Below are 17,371 nucleotides of genomic sequence, written 5' to 3'. Positions count from 1 at the left end.
CTATGCTGAGCCAGGACCTGCAAAACGGGAGTGATGAGGACATGGACACAGAATTCTCTCAAATTCCCTAATTCACCAGCATCCACGTGGGATGGCTGGGAAGGGTCATGACGCCGTGTCTTCAGGAACACTACTCTGTTTAAACAGCTGCAGCAAGGGAATTACTTCCAGACCAGAAAACAACAGTTGGGGATGTTGAAATGCCTGTAGTTATTGATGCCATGGCTCATGAAGCCATACACAGGCAGCCTGGACAGTAGTCAGGAGTTGTTCAACTACAGGCTGAGCAAGTGCAGAATGGTGGTGGAATGTGCATTTGGCAGACCTCAGCCAAACCAATGTGGGTGGGAGGCTGAGGCAAATCACCGGGCCACTGATTAGAAGCTTTGAAAACAAGTTTCATCAATGGCCAGGGTACAGTGTGACTGCTGTTTGTTTTTCCCTTGATGAACCCCCCCCCCTTGATTGACTCATTAAGTCACTATCATTTAAAAATCATGTATTTTTATTATTTCATTATTGATCCTGCTGCTGTTCCTGAAGCTCCACCAGACGCTGGAGCATGTCAGTTTGATCACGCAGCAGCCCCAGAGTTGCATCCCGCCACCGCTGATCTTCCTGCCGCCACCTCTCATCTCAAGCGTCCCTCCTGTCCTCACGTTCACTGGCATCTTTCCTGTAATTTGATACCACATCCTTCCACTCATTCAGATGAGCTCTTTCATTGCGGGTCACTTCTATGATTTCCGAGAACATTTCATCTCGCGTCTTTTTTTCTGCCGCCTTTTATCTGAGATAGCCTTCGGGATGGAGTAGGGATGCTTGAAAAATTTGCAGCTGCATGAGGGAAGGAAAAAAGGGAGAGAAGTATTTAAAAAGATACATTTTACAGAACAATGCTTATACTCTTTCACGGTGAACAACACTATTCACCTTACATAGCACATGTGATTTCACTACAAGGTCGCATTTTGCATCTTAATATTGAGTGCCTGTGGCTCTGGTGTTAGAGATCTCGCAGACGCAGGTCTGGACAGCAGAATTCGGCTTGCATGTGGCCATGATAAGCCATTGTCTTTCGGCTTCTGCAGCCTTCATATATCCAGCGCCCTCCTTTACCAAATAGCAAGCAAAGCCCGTTCAGTGCTGATTCTTTCCTGTTAACATGCAGCAGCAGAAACCACCCCCCCATCCAATTCTCTGGGATGATCGCTTTACCCCTCCCCCCACCGTGTGGCTGGTATCATGGAAGATCACTGCTAAACATCCCCCCAGCCCCTCCCCACCCCACCGCGTGGCTGGTAGCAGGGAAGATCCCTGCTAGCCAAACGCGAAAAAGCTCAGTGCCAATCACCCTCCCCCTGCTTGGCTACCTGCAAGGAAGGATTTCTTTTAAGCAACAGGCAAACAGCCCAGTAGGAATGGCCATCTCTGTCCCCTTAATTAAATTCCTGAATTTCAACCAGGTTACTATGAACGATATCACTCTCCTGGGGATAACACAGCGAGATAAAGAACGGATGTTGCTTGAATGCCAGCAAACACCGGGACCATACGCAGCTAGGCTTTGTCATACAATGATACCAGATTACTTGCTACATCCATGGCGTGGTCAAGTGTCCTACCATGGAGGACGGAATAAGGCTGCCCTGCCCAGAAACCTTCTGCAAAGGCTTTTGGAGTACCTGCAGGAGAGCTTCATGGAGATGTTCCTGGAGGATTTCCGTTCCATCCTCAGACATGTTAACAGACTTTTCCAGTAACTGTACTGGCCGCGAATGCATCCCGAGTCCTCAGGGCAAATTAATCATTAAAAAACGCTTGCTTTTAAACCATGTTTTCTAGTTACAAAGGTACACTCACCAGAGGTCCCTTCCATGGCTTCATTATGTGGGATAGTGGCTTGGGAGGGCTGGGAGGGTAATTCCGTCAGGGTGAGAAAAAGCTCCTGGCTGTTGGGGAGAACGGAGTGCTGTGTGCTCTCTGCAAGCTCTTCCTCCTCCTCATCTTCCCCGTCCGCAGAATCCTCAGCCATGGTTGAGATTACCACCCCCACCTCGGAATCCATGGACAGGGGTGGGGTAGTGGTGGCAGACCCCCATAGAATTGCATGCAGCTCAGTGTAGAAGCGGCATGTTTTCGGCCCTGCCCCGGACCTTCTATTTGCTTCTTTGGTTTTCTGGTAGGCTTGTCTGAGCTCCTTAACTTTCACACGGCACTGTACTGAGTCCCTGGTGTGGCCTCTCTGCATCATGGCCTTGGAAATTTTTTCAAATGTTTTTTCATTTCGTCTTTTGGAACCGAGTTCTGTTAGCACAGAATCCTCTCCCCATACAGTGATCAGATCCAATACCTCCCGTGCAGTCCATGCTGGAGCTCTTTTTCGATTCTCAGGAGACTGCATTGTTACCTGTGCTGATGAGCTCTGCGTGGTCACCTGTGCTGGTGAGCTCTCCACGCTGGCCAAACAGGAAATGAAATTCAAAAGTTCGCGGGGCTTTTCCTGTCTACCTGGCCAGTGCATCCAAGTTCAGATGGCTTTCCAGAGTGGTCACAATGGTGCACTGTGGGATACCGCCCGGAGGCCAATACTGTTGAATTGCAGCCACACTAACCCTAATCCGACATGGCAATACCGATTCTACTCCCCTCGTCGGGGAGGAGTACAGAAATAGGTTTTAAGAGCCCTTTATATCAATATAAAGGGCTTTGTTGTGTGGACGGGTGCAGGGTTAAATCGGTTTAACTCTGCTAAATTCGATATAAAGTGTAGACCAGGCCTTAGTCTCTCCCAATCATGAGACTGGCTTCTTCAGCTGCTCAGGGAAATCGGTTCAGAAGTGGGCAAGTGTTCCTTATATGCAGACCCTGCATCCCTGTGCTCCTCCACTTCTGCAACTCTGGACTGCAGATATGCTGTACTTTGGCTATGAGAATCATGAGCTGCTTACAGTAGGTGGGCACAAGACAAGTAGTTATTTGGCACTCATTCTTTGCAGTAAACTGGGTAGTACCCACCCTGAATATTCTGCTGCTGGTCTACTACTCTCATGGCTAAACTGGGTGTTAACAGTGGGTACTAGCTTGAGCTAGGTGTAACTTTTCTTCATGTAGAGAATAAGATTTTTTTGTTGTTTTTTAGTGATTTTTCTAATTATTTGATAAAGGACTTTTAAAATAATTTAGCCTGCTAATCAATTAAGCTTCTTGCTAAACCACCCTACCCAACTTCCACTCAGTTCAAACTCCCCTGTGCTCACTTCGACATTTGACTCTGTTTGTTCTGGGTCTTCCCTCGCTTGACTTTCCTGAGGGACAAGGTGATAGTCACAGCTTTTTGGCACCCTTAAACTTAGCTGGGGAAAAACACTAGAAAATACATTGTAGGGAACAATCCGGAAGTGGAGTAGCCTAATGATCTTGTGTATCTCTTGTAGCATTAATTGCTAAGAATCAGTGAAAATATTTTTTGTTGAAAACTTCACAGTAAAGAGTTTTGAAAGGGTCTGTCTTAAATTTAAATCTCACTCATAAGGCTCTCTGAGTAACGATGGTAGACAGTGTAAGCAGATCATTTTCCTTGCTTTCATTTGTTAGCCATCTGTAGTTAATAGTTTCCATATTTATCGCTGAAACATTTATCTCAAGTTAGAAGAAATACCTATTTCATACTTAAAGGTTATCCAACTGTAGCCTTGGGAAAATGTAAATGACACCTATAATAAAACACTTGCTTGAAGGCTCGTTATTGGCAACAGTCAAATGTCTTTAACAGAAGAATCTGTGTTTTAAGATAGTGAGCTAGTTATAGTTGAGAATTTTTGTTGCATATTTATTTTTGTAATTTGACTAAATAAGGAAAGAACGGGAGAGTGGGATTAAAAACACAACGGCTTTAGCAGTGTGCTTATAATTACACTGAAAAAGATGTTTTACCTACCTACGTAAAAACCGACCTATCACTTCATTTTATTACAAAACAGCAACTGTAATCTTGCACTAGCATATGAGAGGGGTGTGCTCTTGCAGCTTATCCTGTAAACATGACCACACATATTGTTTCCTACCACCAGCAGTCCTACTGACGACAGTAGGACTGATGGTGGTGGTAGACACAATGTGTGGTACCATTTGCAGTATCTGGCCTTTACTGTTAATTCTGTTGAAGTAAAACATAACTTTAAAAAAGGCAGATTTAAGTAGGCCTGGGCTCTTAAAGGAACATTTATTTTTCCAGAAAATTTTAACTCTAGAAACTCCCAAATCTGTTACAGGTCGGTCTTCACTCTTTCCTTTTGAAGATGGCTTCCTAGACGACAGTCACGGTGATCAGTCTTTATCATCTGGTCTCAGCTCTCCAACTCGCTGTCAGAATGGTGAAAGAGTGGAACGCTATTCTAGAAAGGTGTTTGTTGGAGGTCTGCCTCCTGACATTGATGAAGGTACCGTGAATCTGTGATGTGTACAATTGGTGGGGATGGGAGTTGGTTTTCTATGATAAAAATCCTCACTTTTCCTGGCTATGTGGCTGGTAGTGTGTTGTGATATTACAAAGGCAACTTGAGTTTGAGAATCTGCTTGGAATTTTTGCAGATTGTGATAGGTTGGAAGAGGCTGGCAGCCTCTGTGGAGGAGTGATGGATTGATATGCCCTAGTAAGCATGTAACCTCCACAGGAATGGTGTGTGTCTATGTATATAAAGTGTCTACGTACACAAAGTGAAGAAATTGATGGAAATACAGGGTTAAATGACTGGTGAAAGCCCTCAAAAGTCCTGGACTATTTCATCTCTTAATCACGGGGTGTGGGGGGAGAGGAGAAACAGAAAAATGGCAGCCTATACTTGTTAAATATGTCCATTATTGTAATAAAAATAGGTTTTAGTTAATAAAATGACTCTCCATTTACTTGGGTATTTCTAACAGATGTTTACAGTGAATCAGTTTGTAAATGTGACCTGTTTAGTATGGTTGCAAAAAGATATTTAGGTTATTGTCAACAATCATAGTTTTTTGCATTTTGTATCTGTTTTATTAATAAAACACCTATTTTCACCACAATCCATTGTGGATGTTCTTCAATTACTGCCTACCACACCAAGAATCCACTATTAACTAAGCATATACAGGAATTTAAGGTTGCATCACAAGGGAAAGAAAGGCTTTTTTGAAGCTGACTTGTAGTAAGCTTTTTGCCAAACCATGTAATACCTTAATAAAGAAATTAATATTAAACATCAAACATTGCGAAAACACTGCCCTTCAGACCTTTCTTCTGATGGATGGGTTGCTAATATCTGTGTGGTTGTGATTATATTCAAATGTGTGTTTGATGAGAAAAAAATACAGATATTTCTGCTAAACCAGTGAGACAAAATTTAATTCTGGTGAATCAGGGCTGTTAACACAATAAAATAACTTAACCCCACCTCCTCCTCCTCTATGCCCTGTATTCCCAGGGAACTTAATTTGACCAAAAGGTTTGAGTCTTGAATTTCTGTTTAAGCAACTCCAACAGGAACAGAAGCCAGATTTCCAACCTTTGCTGTGAGTTACAGTTCATAAAGCTCTATTGGAATGCATAGTGCAGGGAATTTTTAAAAATAATGAAATCTTGGTTTAGACTTGGGCTTTTCCTTTCTTCCAGATCCATTTGTTTAAGATTAATATTCCTTCTATAAAAAGAGTTGCAAAAACATTTCAGAAAAGTTACAGTTCCATGCAAAGTAAACAGCCTGTAAATGTGGAATAAATTTTTCTTTCTTTGGTTTGATTTTTTTGGGAGTATGTGTGTCTGTATTTAAAACCGTGATTTTTAATGTTTGTTTGGTAAGCTAATTACTTTTAACCACAAATATCTAGAGAGAGGCCTCAACCAGAATTCAGGGTTCAGATCAGTGTTTGCAGTACACCCTTTCTAATAGATCAAATGCAGTTTCTGATTCTGAGTATCCCATGCTTTGAGAAATCTCAAATCCAGATTTTGAATCCCCAAAGTCTGAGAGTTAAGATGATTCAGATTCATCTTGTTTTGGTTGTTTTAAAAAAATAATGTGGCAAATCTGTATTAAGGCTTCTGGTTTTCATCATTACTACTACTAATACTGAAAATTCTGTCTTGTAACAGTGCTTCACATCTGCTTTTAGTCTGTGAAGCTACATAGTGAAAGGCAAAACTAGTGGTATTTAAGCAACAAAGTATAGTAGAGGTAAAAAGCGTATTTATTTCAAGAAGGTTCACATATTCATCATTTCACTTTTTCCTGTTTTTCAATAGCTTCAGAAAATTCTCTAACGTTTTCTTAAGCAAGAATGTTTTTTTCCACTTTTAATCTTCAGATTTTCTTTAAGATTCCTTATTTGTTTTTGTAGATGAAATCACTGCCAGCTTTCGTAGGTTTGGACCTCTTGTGGTGGACTGGCCTCACAAAGCTGAAAGCAAGTCATATTTTCCACCTAAAGGTAATTAGCTTAAAATAAGTCTACACAGGCTGTTCTGGAACAAGCAAACGCCTTCTTCTGCTTTAAAAACATTAAATCCATTAAAACAACCAGCTTTGACTCTTTACAGTGGTTGCAGTCTCTTTCAATTAAGATTCTTCTGCAGGTACCTTGTGTATAGAGGGGGGGAAATTGCAGTCCACATAACAAAGTTTTTTTTTTCCAACAGTGAATCTATGAAGTCCCGTTTGAATTGTACTCTGCTAGTGGAGGTTGCTCAGTTTAATGAATCAGGAATTTGTATTTAAACTAGTTTTATTCTGGGGAGAGGGTTGCAGAATTTCCCCTGCTAATTGAGCTCTGCCAGTTAGTAGCAACAATAAGAATGTTAATGTAAACAAGGCTTCCATGGCCTTGAAGTTTTTGAAACAATGTCATTTAGACCAGTTTGGGGTTGGGGAGGAGGTGGTTTGGGAGAGTTTATTGGCTTTATACATTCCTTCTTTTATTGAATACCCACAGCTCCTGCATTATACAGCATACCATCTGTAGCCACAAGGGTGGGTTAGCAGTGGGCACTCATATTCTGAGATCCTTCCATTCTCCCCTGGCCATGAATATTCACAATTGTTCTTAAGGCTGGTTTGGCAGCACATTGTACTGTGTTTGGTCATTGAACTATCACTCCTACTATATTTTTTAGATGCACTTTTATGTGCAAACGGCTACTCTTACCAGAAGTTTTTTAAACTGCTTGAGGCATGGTAACTTCTTTCTGACAAGTAAGTCTCCTGCAAATACCATTTAGGACATTTCTGTCTCAAAAAAAAACTGCTGTCAGTGGTTATTTTAGAACATCTGCTTGTGGATAAATAAGATGAAGTGAACATATGCTTTTGAGTGTAGTTCCTAAAAGTTGCAACTAACTAATGTAGTGCCTTACACAGGTTTAGGTTCTTTCTAGTCAGAGAGTTCCTATTCTAGCTTTAGCCAAGAGGTAAAATGAGCTCCTACTTGACCTGATATCTCCTAGACCTCCACAAATTGGTTTGCTGTGACTTTGTGAATAACTAATTTAACTACAAATTTGTTGCAGATTAACATGAGACTTCATTGGTTAGTATCAAATTTGTTCTGTATTCCGGGAGGCTAAATCAGTCTACTGTCAGACTTATAAAAATGTTTTTGAGTAAGATCTATTTTCGTGGAAGACAATCCAGCCTCTCTTCTATTTCTGTCATGATTCTATTATGGGAAACAGCTTTCAAAGCCTCTGCCAGTTGCTCTAGAATGTCTGTCTGAAAGTGCTAAACAGTCAGTCCCAACTGTTCCTGATTATTTATAACTGGCTTCTTAGTTATCAGTCAGGGCTTCAGCATTGTCCCTCCAGCATGCCTTTCTTTAGGATTCACTTGTACTCATACTAAGCCTGTTGATCAAGTATATTTGACTTACAATATACTTGTTGACACCCTCAAAGAATTCTCATAGATTAGTGATGCATGACTTCCCTTTACAAAAGCCATATTGACTCTTCCCAAACATATTGTGTTTATCTGTGTCTGATAATTGTGTTCTTCACTATAGTTTCAACTAATTTGCCTGGTACTGAAGTTAGCCTTACTGGCCTGTAATTGCCAGGATTGCATCTGGAGACTTTTTTTAAAAAAATCTGCATTACATTAATTATCCTCTAGTCATCAAGTACAGAGGCTGATTTAAGTGATAGATTACATACTACAGTTGTTAATTCTGAAATTTCATATCTGAGTGCCTTCAGAGCTCTTGGGTGAATACCGTCTGGTCCTGCTGACTTATTACTGTTTAATTTATCAGTTTGTTTCAAAACCTCCTCTATTGACACCTCAATCTGGGACAATTCTTCAGATATGTCATCTAAAAAGAATGGCTCGCATGTGAGGATCTCCCCCATATCCTCTGTAGTGGAGACCAATGCAAAGAATTCTCTTAACTTCTCCACAATGTCACATATGATGGATGGCCTTCTGTGTGGCACCCTCAATTACTGCAGTATCAGAAATGGGTGGACTCTGAGTCTAACTGGTTTGAACCTGCAAAAAAGTTCATGAAGTTTTCTGGGTGATCCATCTGCTAGTCATGAGTCTATGTAAATACCTGGATAGAACCTGGCCCTAGAGTGTAGAGTACTGTCAACGTAGCCTACTGACACTTATTTGATGGCAGAGTATTTGTAGCAAAAAACTGCAGGAAATTCTGGTCTTGTTCATCAGACATGACACTGAAAGGACTGAACCATGTATTTTGTCTAACACTACAAAATACTGTAATTGTATGCATATATTTTAAAGGGGTTTCTAAATTGGTGTCACTGCATAAATGAGTGAGTATGCATCTGGCTTCTATTTTTAAAAACAGTTTGGCTATCAATCACAAGTTCACATTTATGGATTAAAAAAAAACAAAAAACACCGGAGTAAAAACCAACTATCTATATAGTATGCATTTTGTCCTTGATAAATGCAGAATCTAGATTGCTGGGGGATGAGGGTAGTTGTGATACACAGCTGTTTTGTCACTAAATGTGTAGATTATGCACTTGAACAAGAGAAGCTGTTAGCAGCAGCTGACAATGTGTGTAAGAGGCTATTTCTAGTCCCTTACACATTTAAATTACTGCTTTTGCATGGCATTTTTCTGCTTTGTGTTGAAACGCTCAATGCTGTTTTTTTATCAGTGCCTCCCATGAGGTGAATCAAATGCTTTGCTTCTGAATAAGGCCAAATTATTACTGCTGCCTGAAGATTCTTTAGATGACTTGCATACTTCATAACATATCCTAAACAAATGTTTAAAGGGACTGGCAAAATTATAAATGCCATGTGCTAGTCTTGGGGAAGCAGATGCTCAAATTGTAACACGTTTACTTGAATTTTATTGCAGAGTTTTGAGAATTTAAATGTGATTTGTGGTTATGAGTTTTCTTTTAAATACTCATGAGATTTCAAGAAATAATGAGAAGTTCTGAAGAAAAATACTGGAAGCAGCAATACATAACTATGACTCAGCCACTTTAGACCTGGTAATCTATTTTATTCAGGCAAAAAGCTGGACATTTAATTTAAGTATGATTTTTTTTTTTAATACTGGCCAGTAAATCTAGCGTCTAATGTTTTTAACTTGAGCAATACACCAAATGCAGTAATTAACTTTTCTTATACATTATTTTGTGTTAAGCAGATAGTACACTACTGTTTTTAAAATAGTTTTACTTTTCCTTGTATGTAATACTAGCTTGCAAACTTTAAAATAATATCTCCCCTCTTACTTGTTTCTCTGTGATAAGTATTTATTTTTCCGAAGACTAAAATGAGTGTGAAATTCACATGGTTAGTGAGAGCTGCTATGACACCTTCGAAAAAGGTGCCTGAGTGCTGCTCCCTTCACTGGATCATGGCTAGCAAGAATAGGGGAGGGAAGGAGAGAAGGCAGCCTCTGGTTTCATCCATTCCCCACTTCGAAAGGGAGGAGATGGGGAAAGAACAAATGGGTTCCAGGGACTGAAAAAGATGTAGAATGTGGGGTGGATGGAGCTAATGTGATTCTGTAGACATGAGGTGGTCTCCTACCTAATATAACAATCTCTTGTACTAGAACTACATTTTTTTTTGGCTTAAATAGTCTACTATTTAATATTAATTAATACTATTTAATACTAACACCATTAAGTCCTTGAGCAGCACAAATATCTTTATTTAAAAAATAAGCTTAGTGATGATAATACCATATTGACTTGAGTGAAAATTGAAGTTATCCATCCACAGATGCAGTACAGATATCAGCAATGATATTTGAGTATTTTTCCATGTGGTCCCATTGTAGAAACATGCATCTTTTGCACATGAGCCCAGAATCTTTTAGCCAGCAGTGTCCACTGGGGCTGTGCAGTACACCCATTATACTCTTTCAACACCTATAGGAAGGTTATAAAAGATGGATCAGCCCCAGCTGGCACTCAGTTCATTCACACTGCTTGAGGTAGCAAGTTGGAACATAAGGGGTCTTTCTGCTTCATTGTAGCTTTGACAGTTTTTAGGATTGTTATTAGTTAAATTTTTAATAGTTTTTTAAATTGTTTTTAGGCAACAGGCTTAAATAAAAACTAACATTTCTATCTTTAGTCTTGCCTCTGTACTGAGAGTAAATCTGGTGGTGGAAAACATGTCTTTGGACTTTAAAATCTACCCTACCCGAGACAGCTTTGCTGCTAGTGATGCACATTCAAAATGTTTGCTTTGTTTAGAGGAGTCTTGCATCTTTATCAAATATGTAATGTTTTCCCGAGCATAGTCTTGATTGCACATGAATATACTAAAGTTCAGAGCATTTTGACTAGCCTACCAAGGCATTTCTGCCCCCCTTCAGGGCACCTCTACTCAAATCTAGATGGAGAATACAACAGCTATGCACTATGTAAACAGGTAAGGGGGTGGGTGAGTCAAGGTTATCCCTTTTTAAGTCAGGAAGTGAATCACTGGATCTCTTAGGGGAGAGAGAACAGTAAACTGGAAACAATTGGCTTATTGTTATATGTTATTCTTCCATTCAGTTGAATTAAGGGGCTTGATCTACCCAAAAGCACATTTCACAGTTTTCCATTGGTCCTTTTAAATTTTGGGGAGGTATTTCCTTTTACTGCAGGTGATTATTCAGTAACTATACAACTTAAGTATCATGGCAAGTTTTCTATCCATCCAATAGGTGACTTCGATCTTCAGAAAAGCCCATCCTTCCAAAGCCTTTTCTTAGAATGCCTTAATTTCTTTAGCACTGATAATCAAAATATACGCTAAAAGAATTGTTTAAGAAGTCTCTTGGATCAACTTTTTGTTAATGCTTAAACTACTTAACAGGATAAAGTTTTTCCTCATATTTGTTGTAATTTGGTGATTATCTTCTGGAAGCTTTAGTCTTCTTTCTTCTTAAACTCTCCTCAAATTAAAAGTAATTTGACCGATAGGTTAGGGGGAAGTTTTGCTTAAGACTGTTAGGTGCTGTCTTAGAGAGACTGGAAAATGTATGTTCCTCCTTGCCTGTGGTCACTTCTATAACGTAGATGAATAAATATTTTGTTGCCCCTAATATTTAAAACTGTGTATTTTGTAGAGCTGTCCATAGTCTTTATTCGTGCGGTCTTTTTGTTGTTGGTCAGTATGCAACTGAAGTAGTCAAATAATTTTGTTCACTAGCTGTATACTATATGCCGTGGAGTGGATTTAGATTGATATGTACAAAAAATCCTGGCACAGAAACAGATTGCAGTTTGGAAAGCAGAATAGAAAGAAAAATTAGATGGGTATGTGAATGTAATGAAAATGTACATATTACACAGTGCTCTATAAGTGAACAAAAATCATAGATGTCTGAGGCTAAGTGACTTTTCTTTAAAACAAACACCATGCATATACTTTAATTCTTAATATTTGTTATTCACCGTATTACATAAGAACATTGTTTAAATTATGTAAACAAGATGTTCAGTGATGCAGTATACATTGTCATGTCACTGTATTTTTCTCTTCAAAGCCTTAAAAGGAAACACTTAATACTTAAAACCACTGACTCAAATCTGTTGTATAACCACGCCAGATACTTATTATTTTCAAAGCAGCATGGCAATGCTGAGGTATTTATGGTATGATATTTATGAGGTAGTAGGAAACTGGAAAAGGAATTACTGCTCTTCAAGATAATAAATCCTGAAGATAAAATAGTGTCTCATCACTTCCATGTTGTCTGCAAAGTAAGGTGTCACAAAGATAAATTCAGGACTGGCTTGATCCTTTTTTATCTATTTTAAATTAAAGCAGAGCATGAACAGTATGTGATGATGCTAGAGGTGAAACTGTATGCTTTAACTAAATAGTCTCAACTACCAGTGATTTAAAATCTGTAGTAGATTTTCATTAATTGTGTCTTTAGAAAAATAATTCAAGTGAATTTCAGAACAAATTTGTATTTAGCAGTACACCCCTTCTTTCCCCCAAGCAAACAAAAAAGCTAATTTCACAATCCATCTGTTGCATTTCTTTTATTATTACTTCTGATACTATTTTCTGATAACAAGTTTGGTTTTTAATATGCTTTTGTAATGTAGGAACATATTTTTCAGATATTTACTACTTAGTGTGTTGGCACATGCTCAGAGTCCCCGCTCTCTACTACCTTTATCATATTAATGGTATAGCAAGGGATGCAGAAAGCCTAGGATTTCACAGGAGGGAGAAACAGCTGACATTAAGGTACACTACTGTTTATTTTTATCTTCAATAAAGGTCAGTCAAGCCTTTCTTAATAGAGGTATCCCAAAAGCAAACTTTGGCATTCCTCTAGTACATGGGTATATGTTGCCAGGATAGAATTGTATAACTCATTTTAAATTAATGGGACTTCAGCATGTTGAAAGATGAATAGATCACAATTTTTGGCAGATTGGAATGTCCAACCCACTACTGAAGAGCAGCAATGACCAATAGACTACAAAAAGTTTGTAATGTAGTTGAGGTCCACAATTATATAAGAGTGGGGAGGTAGGGTATTAGGAAGTGTTTGGGCATTGCTAAGGACTGCAGTGAACAAGTTAGAGATACTTATTGCTAGGAAATAACCAGTCCATGGATCTTTTCTCAACACTCCTTCCCGACCAATAAAAGCAGTTAGTGCTCTAGACAGCTGATTGTCATAATTTATCTTTGGATTAGGCCCTACAGCTTATTTTAAGACTGAACAGACTGCTGAAATCAGATCAGCTTGACTGGCCATCCAGTCTTTCTTCAGAAACTTGTGCCTCTTTTCCATAACAGCTGCAAACGCCATTCTCCTGAAATGCTTCTTTCTACCTTTTTAAATACGAGCCTACATGTCAATCTGTGAATTTGCTGGCCCTGGAGTAAAACTGGTTCTCTCAATCATGGTATTGTGTGGTCCAAGATGCAAAGAGCCACCAGTTATAACTGGGGCATAACCATGCAACTTTTCTTATGAAGCACCAAACTTCACTTTTAAGTTGACGGAGAGACATTGCAGAGGAAGGATATTACAATGGGGTGATAGTCCACAGCATATTAAACTTTCTTGTGTGCCCTTAGAGTACATGCCATGCTAGTTGTCACTGCCTGTCACATAAGCAAAGTTTCAGTCCAAAGTCTATTATAAACTCTTATAAGCAGGGTATTGTAAAGGAATTGCTGACAAAACATCCATTGCAATAACACAAATAGTGCTATTCTGATAGTAACATAGTATCAGCATAATGTTTAACAGCACAAAAACGTTGCATTAATGCATCAGTATACGTTATTTATACAATGATGGTTGCAAGGTAGTTAATGAAGTAGAAATCTTGGTGTATTAAAGAATTTGATAAAAGCTTTTAAAAGTTAAACCTATGAATTATAAACTCCTAAAAAGTGCTCAGCACTCCCCAAATGCCACTTGTTCTGTTCTTTTAAAGAAATTCTATAATGGAGTTACAAAGAGTGATTAAGAGATTTGGAGAAATCTTCTGCCACTGAAGAAAAAGATGCAGCTTGAGAATCCCAGTTGACTTTACAGACAAAGAAACAGACTTGAGCATCTAGAATGGGAAAACAGTACACACGTGGCTGAAGATCCAAAACAGTAGTTTGTTTTTTCTACTGCAGTTCTGGTTAAAGTGACCATGGTTTGATAAGAAACTAGTGCTGAAGCTGTGAGCAATAGAACATGTTTTTGTTGACTGAGAGTGCTGACAGCATAATAGACTACTATGGAGATGTTTATAATACGGAGTGACTATGACTTTCGGACATGTTATTTTTCAAAATGGGTAAACTGCAGAATGCTAAAATCTCCATTGATCCCGAAGCTACAAAACTGATTAGATTAGTGGAAAATGCTGACATGCAAAATCTGCACTGTGAATGTTGCAAATGAAATTTTCAAATAACTCTTGCTAATCATATGTCGTCTTGCTCTTTCTACTGCTCAATGCTTTTTCTCAAGCCAAGAACTAAATAATTACTCCTCTTTTTGTCATCAGTGGAAAAGATTAAATGAAAGCATAAATTCTTGTTCTGTATTTTTTTTTCAAGACCTAACTGATTTAGTCTGCATATTGCTGCTGATATGGGATTATGCTAACTACAGCGAATAAAAGGGATGTCATCAAATTGAAAATCATATTTCTATCAAAAAATGCTGTACCTACTATTGTAACAAATAACCCCCAAAACTAATCTCTTCCAACGTTAGTAAATAAGAAAATATTTTTCTTCTTTTTTAGATTTGCTTAGTTTGTGCATTTACTTTGTGTACTGTGTAATCATTATCAGTTTTGTCGATGCTGTCTGCAATTCCCCAGGTATTGCAAAATGGTATTTATCAGTAACGACAGCAGCAGAGCTGAAACTGAATAGGTAGCAAGCAGCAGGCTTTTTGGGAGATACCAAATCACAAGTTCCACTTTTAAAGTTGTGACTTACGAAATTCTCCTAACACACCAAGGTTTCCACTTTATAAAGGGAAGGAAATGTGAACTACTTTTGCAGTCTTCATTATTGTCTAAGTAACTTATGGATAAGGCCCTACTTGAATTGTGGGATGATTGTCAAAAAATTGCAGCTTAGTTGTGGACAAGCTATGGAAAATTGTGTAAAAGTAATACTGGACCATATTATTTGTGGTAATAAAGTCCATTATTACTTTTCTGCAATTTTCCACCGTGGGCCTCCTGGAGCTGAGAGCGGGGGCACGGGGCTGAGAGCAGGAGATCACACTCTCAGTGCCAGATTGGTCGGGGCACCCACTGTCAGAACTGTGGTGGAAGCCTAATATTATGGAATCTGCCATATTACAAATTAAATAGGGCCTTATTTGTGGGCTATTAACACTATGGTGCTATTAAATTGCATGCTACTACTCTTTGTGTGCATAGAGAAAGAAGAGAGAAGCAGTAGGGATATCTGGTGTTGCTCTTGGGTCCATATAAAAGACCTTTTTAAATATAAACAGGTTAATAGAAAAACTCTTCACATTTAAAAAAAGGGGTTTACTGTATTGTAGAGCATTTGGCTGAGCAATGGCTGAAAATCAGGGTCTTGTGAGGTGGTTTTTGCTTGGATTAGAAATCAGTAACAGGGTCAGGATATTGTCATAGGCCTTGTCTTTACTGGCTAACTTGAGTTAAGAGCACAACTTTTTCTTTTTGTAGTGAAGACATGGCCTTAGTTTTAAGCTGTTAATTTAGAGAATTTATACAAATCCTTTTCTCAGCAGTAGGAATAAAATTCACACAGGCAGCACTCTTTTTGCAGAAGCCTGAGGTCAGGTATCTGTGCCCTATTCTAAAACAATTCCCTAACTTTGTTTCTCTCCAGGGACTCTCCCAGACTCATAGCAAAATGCACAAAAGATGTCCCAGTCCCAGAATCTGAAACATTTCACCATTTGAGCTGAAAATACCCCTCTGGACTGCGTGATTTTGCCAGGCAGTTCTAATCATCCCCCTCCTTTGTCTAAAGCTGTTTTTATTATACAAAGGAGCTTCACTTGAGTGCTTAATGTATCCATTGATTTTAATGAGATCTGTGATTTTTCTTTGCCCTAAAAAGGGCATACTATTTAAATAGTGATCAGAAAATAATTACGAACTTCCTTGTTAATTTAAAAAAATTGAAGTGCCTTTTAGTAAAAAGAGAAACTGAGATAACTTTTGCTCTTGACTTGCTCCCAGATTTTCTTCCTCCAAAACATATATTGGACGTTGATTAAATTTTTAAGATTGTGCTTGCAGCATGTTTGAAATGGCAGCTGAAATCAAGTAGAGGCTATCGGTTTATATTTACCTAGAAGCTCTCCACATTAGCATTACTTGGAGTAGGAGTAGAAATTCACTTTTCAAGCAAAGAACGAAAAAATAAATCTGTTATTTAATCTGAAAGCTGATCTATTTTCAGCAGCCTGTTCAGAGTTAAAAAGGCTTGATGCATACACAAACAGGAATAGATTATCTGTTTCTCCCTGGAGCAGTTTGTACATGTATTGCCTCTTAATACTGAAACTGACAAATTCAATGCTGTGTACCTTGAAAGCTTGTCTTTCACCAACAGAAGTTGGTCCAATATCTTATCTTACATCCTCCCTTTTGTTTCTCTCAAATTGTGTACTGCTTACTACTTATCTGATACTTATTTCAGTTTTAATTTTATGTACTGTAGGTGTCTTGAAACAATATATACTGCCTCAGAAAATTCTACAAATACAACTCTTACTTCCATTGTCAAAAGCTCATCTATGTAAATCATATCATTACTGATTCATGTGATTAGTATTATAATTCTGTTAAACAAAGGTCTTGTCTATACTATGAATGCTTTGCTGGTATAGCTGTACTGGCAGAGCCCACCCAGTACAGAGGCAGCTTTTGCTGACAGGGTGTTTTTCTGTTGCCATAATTAATACCACATTACCAAACAATAGTAGGTACATCATATGCCGCATTGTTGTAACCGTGTTGGTCTTATGATATTAGAGAGACAAGACGGGTGAGGTAATATCTTCTGTTGGACCCAACTTCTGTTAGTGACAGAGATAAAGGCTATGTTTACACTGCGCACCTTACAGTGGTGCAGCTGTCAGAGTAGCAGCCGTGTTAGTCTGTATCTGCAAAAAAACCAGGAGTACTTGTGGCACCTTAAAGACTAACAAATTTATTTGTGCCGCTGCAGCCGCACCATTGTAAGGTGCACTGTGTAGCTGCTCTTTATTGCCAGGAGAGAGCTCTTCCGGTGACAAAATAAAACCACCTCCAAAGAAGGGCGGTAGCTTCATCACCAGGAGCATGGCTCCCACCGACGAAGCATTGTCCACACCAATGCTTTTTGTCATTTAAAACTTTTTTGTCATTCAGGGT

General features: G+C 38.8%; 1 protein-coding gene across 11 annotated transcripts in view; it reads left to right on the top strand.

Annotated features, from left to right (window-relative positions):
• The window catches only part of CPEB3 (cytoplasmic polyadenylation element binding protein 3), a 166,751-nt gene that overhangs the window by 115,231 nt on the left and 34,149 nt on the right, over nt 1–17,371 (top strand). For 7 of the 11 annotated variants that reach the window (XM_039546388.1, XM_039546387.1, XM_039546383.1 and 4 more), the window contains 2 exons: nt 4,275–4,442; nt 6,373–6,462. The exons of 2 other annotated variants lie outside the window; for them this stretch is intronic. In XM_039546388.1, the coding sequence (XP_039402322.1) occupies nt 4,275–4,442; nt 6,373–6,462 (258 nt within the window). The remainder of the gene's footprint in view (nt 1–4,274; nt 4,443–6,372; nt 6,463–17,371) is intronic. 2 more of the 11 variants (XM_039546391.1, XM_039546389.1) reach the window with 1 other exon arrangement.

This window comes from Mauremys reevesii, linkage group 7 (genome assembly GCF_016161935.1).
Source record: "Mauremys reevesii isolate NIE-2019 linkage group 7, ASM1616193v1, whole genome shotgun sequence".
Classification (NCBI taxonomy): Eukaryota; Metazoa; Chordata; order Testudines; family Geoemydidae; genus Mauremys; species Mauremys reevesii.
This window is presented reverse-complemented; position numbering and strand designations above follow the sequence as displayed.